At 46.8% G+C, this 8,176-nt stretch overlaps 1 protein-coding gene across 3 annotated transcripts in view; it reads right to left on the reverse strand.

Annotated features, from left to right (window-relative positions):
* Positions 1-7,919, reverse strand: part of KIAA0930 (KIAA0930 ortholog) — a 54,719-nt gene extending 46,800 nt beyond the window's left edge. The window contains exon 1 of one of the 3 annotated variants that reach the window (XM_028728663.2): positions 7,317-7,919. In XM_028728663.2, the coding sequence (XP_028584496.2) occupies positions 7,317-7,464 (148 nt within the window). In that variant the 5' untranslated portion in view covers positions 7,465-7,919. The remainder of the gene's footprint in view (positions 1-7,316) is intronic. The other 2 variants (XM_028728662.2, XM_028728660.2) reach the window with 2 other exon arrangements.
* Positions 7,920-8,176: the final 257 nt, after the last annotated feature.

An 8,176-nucleotide genomic window follows, 5' to 3' on the forward strand; every position in this document is an offset into this window, starting at 1 on the left:
TCTACAATACATCTGTTTTTGAAAACTGAATTTAGCAATGGGGGCAGGGTTGCAGGTGCAAGTTGTTAGCCTTGCCTAGGGCTCAAACCAGCCCTACATGTCAGGGATACTGCAACGTTTTGTTGAAGGGCCCACTTGTTGAGAAGGAAAGAAAGGAATTGACCCTCATTGAGGGAGGGAGGCCTTTCTAAGGAAAACAGTTATCTGAAGTAGGCAGAACTCAGGTTGTATGTGTGCCCAAAATAAGCTGCCACTCACAATGACCCAACCTCATGTGGAAGGATGATGTGGCTTTGTAGCAAACAGGGAAGTATATGTCAGTTCCAGACACAAAAACATTATTACTCAGATAGATTGTTATTCCTTAAAGAGCCAGCGCTTCTCATTTTTCTGCAACTGAACATGGCAAGGTTCAAGCCTGTTTACCAACTACAACCCTTGGAAATCCTCCCCATTGGCCCACAGGTATGAATTCTGGCTACTATGACCAGTCAATACTGACAGACACCACCTCAACATATTCTAGGGCTGAGCCCTAGCAAGGAGTGAAAGCAAGCCGCCCACCCAGAGTGTTCCGCACAAACTCACACACAAAAAACACCCTACAACTTTCTTGTTGAAGTTAAGGTTAAGTAACAGTGTCTCACGCAAAAGGATAAATCCTTTACAAATCTGACATGAATTATGCAAAGCATGAAGGAATTATGTATTACCATTTCTACTGGAGAAGTATCTAATGGAGATAATCACAGATTACTATGCTAGGTGTGACACAGATGACAAAGAAATAGGTGGGTGGCCAATTCTAGTTGGCCAAGAAGAAAAAAGAGGGCACACATTTGCACATGCTTATATATAGATAGATAGATCGAAAGGATTGCAACAATTCAAACAGAAGTGCCCTCCATCCGCCCATAGTGGTGAAGACTGTGCCCAGGGAGACTTGCACACCTGCTCAGCCTCCTGCCCAGGTACCAACTGCTGATGGAGAACTTCTGGGCTTCTCCTGCTCTCCCTCCTTGAGCTTTTTCAGCCTTAAAGCTGACTTGGGCTTGACAGCCACTCACCAAGGGAAAAGAACGTATTCTCACTCCCTTTTCCAAAGACAGTCCCTGTTCTTCGCTGTCTCTTGTAAAACCCCATCCTGTATTGCCATTTGGAGAGGCACAAGGGTGCTTTCTTCAGAGGTCCCTGTGTTCTGATGCATGCTAGAGAACTCTCTAAGACCAGGCCCTTTCCCCTGGGCCTTCAGAAGCAGTATTTCCAGGTGGGTGAGTGCATGGAAACTGCACCTCAAGCTCTAATGCACAGCAGCATGCTGCTTTGCTGCCACTTCTTTTCCACCCTTGCCATCCTGAGTCAGGAGTCATCAAAGTTAGTCACCAGGTCAGCAGACGCCGTCTCATCCTTCTTGATGGCTACACCTGCTGGGTTCAAAGGCCAGCACAAGGATGCCCTCCCCGCCCTAGAACTTGAGGGGTGTGTGTGTGTGTGTGTGTGAGAGAGAGAGAGAGAGAGAGAGAGAGAGAGAGAGAGAGAGAGAGAGAGTCTCTACTGTACACTTTCTCTATTTCCATCGCTAGGATTTTAATCCAACATTATCCAAAACACATTTGTAATTTGTTATAAGATAATAGGGGAATTCCATGAACATGTCAATCTACTGTCCCATTTTTCTTTTTCACATATAGTTACCATGTTCTATATCATTCTAAATTTCCAAAGTTCAGTATCTGGCAAAAGTTTCTCAAAATGGTATTCTACACATGAATAAAACAACCAGAAGCATGATATGCAAAGCATGACTCAGAATTTCTCTAATTCCCCCCCCCCCCTAAGTACAGTTAAAAAATCTCTCAAGAAAACAGAGAGTCTAGGTTAATTACCCTTTATTTTATTGATAGTTTTGGTTTCTCATTTGGAGAAATGACAATAAATTTTGCGTTAGGAACAAAATTAGATGAGCTTAGGGCACTAAAATGTATGATGGTTTAGTATGTTACAATAGTTACAAAAACACAAGCCCCCCCCCCCAAACAAATGAAAAGAAAAAAAACTACATAATTTAACTTCATTCTCTTCTTTGAGATTCTTAGATATATTAATTGAAATGTGCTTTTCATATGTTTCTTGGGACCCATGTAACACAACATTGGTGCAACTTATATAGCATAAATGTGTTGTCTTGTGCACCATTTAATAATAATAGTGAAACAAAAGCTGCATGTTCAGAGGCAGCAATAAATATCCCTCTAAACTAGAGACAGGGAACCCGAGGCCATCCAGATGTTGCCAGATTCTGTCAGCCAAAGTTGGCACGATCCACACTTGGGCATGGGGGCAGTGGCGTAGCGTGGGCCGGCCGCACCGGGCGCAACATCTGGGGTTAGGGCAAATCCACGGGTTAGGGGGCACAAATCCACGGGTTAGGGGGCGCAAATTACTTGCCTTGCCCTGGGTGCTGACAACCCACGCTACGCCACTGCATGGGGGGAGGGCAACCCAACAACATACTGGAGACAAAGAGCCATAGCTGGCCAGCGTGAGTGGGGGTCACCCAGTTGATCCCTGGTCTGATCCAGCAAGACTTTTCTGACATACGTACCAAAGCACAGGGCTTGGCGTGTATACTGGACTGGCACTGACTCACACTGTTGTCTAAATCTGGCACATTTGCCAAAAACATCAACCACTCTTGCAGCAGGCAAAACAGATTAAAGGAAGAGGAAAAGGCAGGCGCTCAGCGTGGTTTTTCTATTAGGGATAGCAGGTCAAGGTACTGCTGCCTCTGCCTCAGGAGCCCCTTCTCTTTGGTGTCTGGATAGAAGAGGGAAGCCAGTATTGTACCTCACTGCATCCAACATTGTCAAGGGACATACAGTAATTTTCCATGGAAATTACAAAGATGCAAGCAAGTCCCATATTTAGGTGCCTGGTTCCCCCCCCCCCCCTTTTCATAACCAGAAAAAAAGAATAGGGTCACACTACTTTTATTCTGAAGGAAATGGAGCCTGGTGAGTCACTGAAGCAGCACCATATTCCCAATCTGGATTGGGCCCCTGCTAATGGCACTTTCAGGACCCGCCAGCTGCTTTTCCTAAAAAATAAAAGTAACCGTGTGTGTATGTTTGTTTTTGAACTCTGATTAATGTAACATGCAGTTTGGCCACAAATTAGGCAAAGTAATTAGCCCTATGCAAATATGCTTAATTTCTATAATTTATACAGGTCACAGTTTTCAAATTGCTCTGTGCAGGATTTCTCCCTTTCTGTTTTAAAAGCAGAACACAAATTGCCCTGCTTATGTGAGATGATGCTATATGGACATCTGATATTTTAACAGACTTTTTTCACTGTTACAATGACCCCACTTATATGTGATGTCACAGACTGAGGATCAGATCTCCTGATGTAATTAAAATAAACAGCTCCAGTAGGCAGGAGCATGCAGTTTATTGCTGAAATAGCTGGAAATGGAGCTACAACATGGCTCTTTATGTGTTAACATAAAGAGGAAATGAAATCTTGGCTAGATTTATTTACAGTACTACATTAAAAACATAAGACTGAAAATATAGAAAAATAGATATATGGTACATGGAACAAAAATGTAAATAGCGGGCAACATTCCTGAAGTGAAAGGGACTGGTCAAAACTGATGACTGGCCTATACTTAGATACAGCTTCATTATTTTACCTTGTGACTGCAAACATTTTACAGATGTGGTCACATGCAAGTTCATACATATTTGCACTGGAAAAACTGCAAGAGCAAAAATGAGTACATAACCTAAGTCACTTTGACGGAGAACAGTATTATATTCAGAATCCCAAGCTACCCACATTGCCTTCCTTGGCAGTTATTTCACAATAGGCTTCTAAAGAGATGGATTGGGCTGTATAGATTTTCTCAAGCTTACTATTTTCTAAAGAAGTGCCTAGTATGAACAACAAGCATAGAGAATCTTTAGCCTCTATTTGCACAGACCCAAAGGGAGCTCACTTAGACCCTGACAGACACTATGAAGTCACTCAGAGCAGGGAGGGTCTGATTTAGATGGAGATGGAGGTGGGAAGAAAAGCTAAACAAAAGAACATCAAACCATCTAATAATCTTGTGATTTCACACACACCCAACAACAACATATAACTCAGTCCGACAATAACCAGAGAACTGCTGCATTATCAAACACTGGGACAGAATTCAGGTGCTGTGTAAGAACTGCTGGTCAGTCCAAGATATCTTGGCACTATGGTGGCACATCAGACACAAGGCAGTGGCAGCACACAAAAGAGAAACAGAGAGGGCAGAATGCAACTTTAACAACAACAACAACAATTTATTTATACCCCAGCCACTCTGGGCGGCTCCCAACTGAATATTAAAAATAGAATCAAGCATTAAAAACTTCTCTAAACAGGGCTGCCTTCAGATTGCTTCTAAAAGTCAGGTGGTTGTTTATTTCCTTGACATCTGATGGGAGGGCGTTCCACAGGGCAGGAGCCACTACCAAGAAGGCCTTCTGCCTGGTTCCCTGTAACCTCACTTCTCGCAGGGAGGGAACCACCAGAAGACCCTCGGAGCTGGACCTCAGTGTCCGGGCAGATCGATGGGGGTGGAGATGCTCCTTCAGGTATACTAGGCCAAGGCTGTTTAGGGCTTTCAAGGTCAGCACCAACACTTTGAATTGTGTTTGGAAACGTACTGGGAGCCAATGTAGGTCTTTCAGGATCTGTTATGTGGTCTCGGCAGCCACTCCCAGTCACTTAAACTTGGCTAGGGGCTGGCCACTCTTAATGCCTAATTTGTTGCAATAAAGCAGCTACAATGGCAGTACAACCAAAAGGCAACGTTACAAAAAAGTCACTCACTTGATTCAAATAAAAGTTCATTGCAGAAACATCCACCACAAATTGCTTTTCCACACTTTCAACCTTCAGAGAACACTTTCCACACCAACTATTCTACTGAGGAACCCACATGCCTGTGCCCCAGAGCCCTTGAACGCTATGGAGGATTTTAGAAAGTGCCCTAGGGTGTCCCCTTCTTTCATGTGGGGCTGTTGGACCTCATCTTGACCTTCTGTGAACCCATGGAACCCAAGCAACTTGTGACTGCACATAGGTAAACAGGCTACCTGCAGTGGTCAACAGGCTCAGGGAATGTTGTGTACCATTACTGATGTTTTCACTGGGAAAGGGAAACCCTGCTGTGCCCCCAAATAAATTTCATGATTCGAGGGGGGGGAGGACAAAATAACTCTGCTGTTCTACAGGAATGTATTCCTAGGAGTGTAAGCAAGGCAAACCTGTTAGAAGTTTCGACCAACAGCTTCAAAGGATATTAGAAGCAACAGAAAACAGATTACTGTTAAAGCTCTTAACCTATTTACACAGAGATTAGGCCAGATCCTATCCAGACATAGACCTCAGAACACACAGCAGGTGTTGGATCAACACGGGAAGCAGTCAAAGTCCAATTTCTTTTTGGGGGGTGGGATGTGGGGAGAGAAAAAGATACTCTTGTTTACATGGCTTTCTAGATACAAAGTACACAGCCAGCTTTATTCTCTCAGCATAAAGCTTCAGTTTTGTTTTCCAGTTTGTTTTCTCCCAGAGAAATAAAATCAATGCTGCTTTATCAAATTCCCTCACAGATGGCTATAGATTGTTTCCATGTGATGTGAGATCTCAGCTGTTAGGCAGAGTCCGCACATGCAAAATGCTCCTGCGGCTCCTGCTCTGACAATAGGATCCATGCACCATAAATTACGGCCATGAGTCAGAGATAAGAGAGACAATGAAGAAAAGGCTCTATGCTGGCTATCTGAGCAAGTGTGTAAGTAAGAGAGGTGGGGAAAGAGGGAGAACCAAGCCATGTGGATTTCAATTAAACTATGATGCTGCAGTGCTTTCCAGTGAGCCCCCAGAAATGCACACTCTCCACCCCTTTCCTGCTATCTAGCTGTCTTCTCCCACCATCTATCTCAGACTAGTAAATAGCCCAACAAAAACGTTTAATAGCTCAGACAGGCATATCTCTGCTAGCCTGATGCAAACACAGACTGAAGAAGGGAAAACAAAACCCAGACTCTCTTACCGCTTGCAAAGGCCTCTCTGTGGGGAGACAGTTCTCTTTTGCCACAAGCAATTGGACTAGTGGCCACTTACAACAGTCTCCTGATCAATTTAACAACCGGAAGATAAGGCAAACTTTGTCCAATCTAGACAAGGAACCTCAAGACAGTCATGTACTGCTCCATTGCGGTTTTTGGCATTGTTAAGGGAGCAACAGGCATCAACTATACATTGAAGCAATATACAGAAACCCCAAACATGTGGATTTTGGGGCCTAGTAACCATATTTTGACAGGCAGAGTGTTTCTAAGAACTGCTTAGCATGCTGTTTCTCATACCTCAAGATTGCCTACATAAGAGCATGTGATGTGGGTTAGCTAACAGAATAATACATGCTTGCCACTGTTATTTTCACAGATCACCAGCAGACACAAATTCCCACCCTGCTTTCAGCATCTGCTTATCAACTGAGCAGGAATCCCTGAAGTGAACAGGAGGGGAGGGGAAGTTTGTCACAAAACTATATCCTAAAATTACCTTTTTCTTGTTTGGGTAAATAAAAATATTTGGGGGGGGGGGAGTACAAGGAGTCTTGTATTCTCTTGTGGGGTTTATATGCTCCTGGGCCCACCTCTGGCATATTTTAACCCTTGAAACATATGAAGGAGGGACAGGAACCAATGCCTCCTTGAGCAAGTGCAGAGTAGATTTCCTTCCCCACTAAATATCGACAAAGAGCTCAATCTTATCAGGAATCTGGCGGAAGGATTTGCAGATCACAGGAGCCTGTTTCCAAACAGACCTGGGTACTGGCATGTCTTCTTCTTAGAAATTAACTAGGCCTCCTTTGCATTGGTTCACACCCTAAAAGATATGGATCTATGAAGTAGCCAAAAACTGGGCTGCCACTTTTATAACAACAAAGAGAGCGATGTCTTGGTTCTGTGCCTTTGACAGCAGCCTCGCCCGCTCAGAGAAACGCAACGTATGAACTCCCCCTCCTCCCTTAATCTCCGTGGCACGAAGAAGGGTCAGCTGCCAGGTTTCTGTGGCTACCAGGTTGCCTTTGGCCCTGTTGGTCTGTCTCTTCCAATCTGAAAAGGTGGCAAAGGCCAGCCAAAGCTACGCGCTGCCTTTATTCTGTTTCAGCAGCAGCAACACGCAGCGCGACGGAGGCGCCTCGGGGCAGAGAGCTGCCCTGGCGGGGGTGTCCGCCCTCCTCTTCCTCCCTCACTCACCCAGCCCGCTGATCTCCTGGCGGATGTTGACGCGGTTCCTCTCCTCCACTATCGCCCGAAGCATCTGCTGGAGAGATCGGTCCAAGTCGCCTCCGTCCTCCTCGTCTTCTCTCGGCCCAGCCTGGCCGAAGGGCTTGAAGGATGCCATGCCGACGACGCCCCCCAAGATGCGCTCATCGCAGTCTGCCGGGGAAGGGGGAGCCGGGGCAGGACTTCCCCCTTCCTTCCTTCCTTCCTCCTCCTCTCTTTCGAGGTCGGCGAGGAATCCTTTTTAAAATATATATATGTCTTTTCCCTGCCTTCCGCGGAGGGCGATGCGCCGGGCGCGCGAGTCTCCGGCTCAGGGCGGCTTTTGTCAGGGGCTGAGCCGCCGGGGGCCCCGCGGGAAGGACGGAGGCGCGCTCGGCTTCCCTTCCATGGCCCAAGCGCGGGAGGGAGAAAGCAGCGAGATGCTCCCGGAATGAAGCCCGGCTCGGCGGCGCGCTTCCCCAGGCAAAGTCCGGCGCCGTCCAAGCGGGGAGGCGCTTCCGCTCCCCGATCAGCTGAGAGGCTGCGGCGCCAGGAGCCCGGCCAGCACTTCCTGCAACACGCGGCGCGGACCCGGGAGGAGGAGGAGGAGACGCCGCCGCCGCCGCCGCCGGGGCTGGCAGCCAATGGGCGCGCCCGGCAAGGCGGGGAGGCGAGCGGCTGAAGTCATCGCGACGCGAGGAGGGAGGGAGAGGAGGCCGGCGAGACGCGGAGGGGGACCCGGCCTGGCCTCGCAGCTCCCTCCCTTCTAAGAGAGACCTTGGAAAACAAAAAGAAACCAGTCCTGTCCCTGCTTGATGTGTAAAATAGAGCACCGCACTTTATAAGATGCT

The sequence above is a fragment of the Podarcis muralis genome, chromosome 6 (assembly GCF_964188315.1).
Source record: "Podarcis muralis chromosome 6, rPodMur119.hap1.1, whole genome shotgun sequence".
NCBI lineage: Eukaryota > Metazoa > Chordata > Lepidosauria > Squamata > Lacertidae > Podarcis > Podarcis muralis.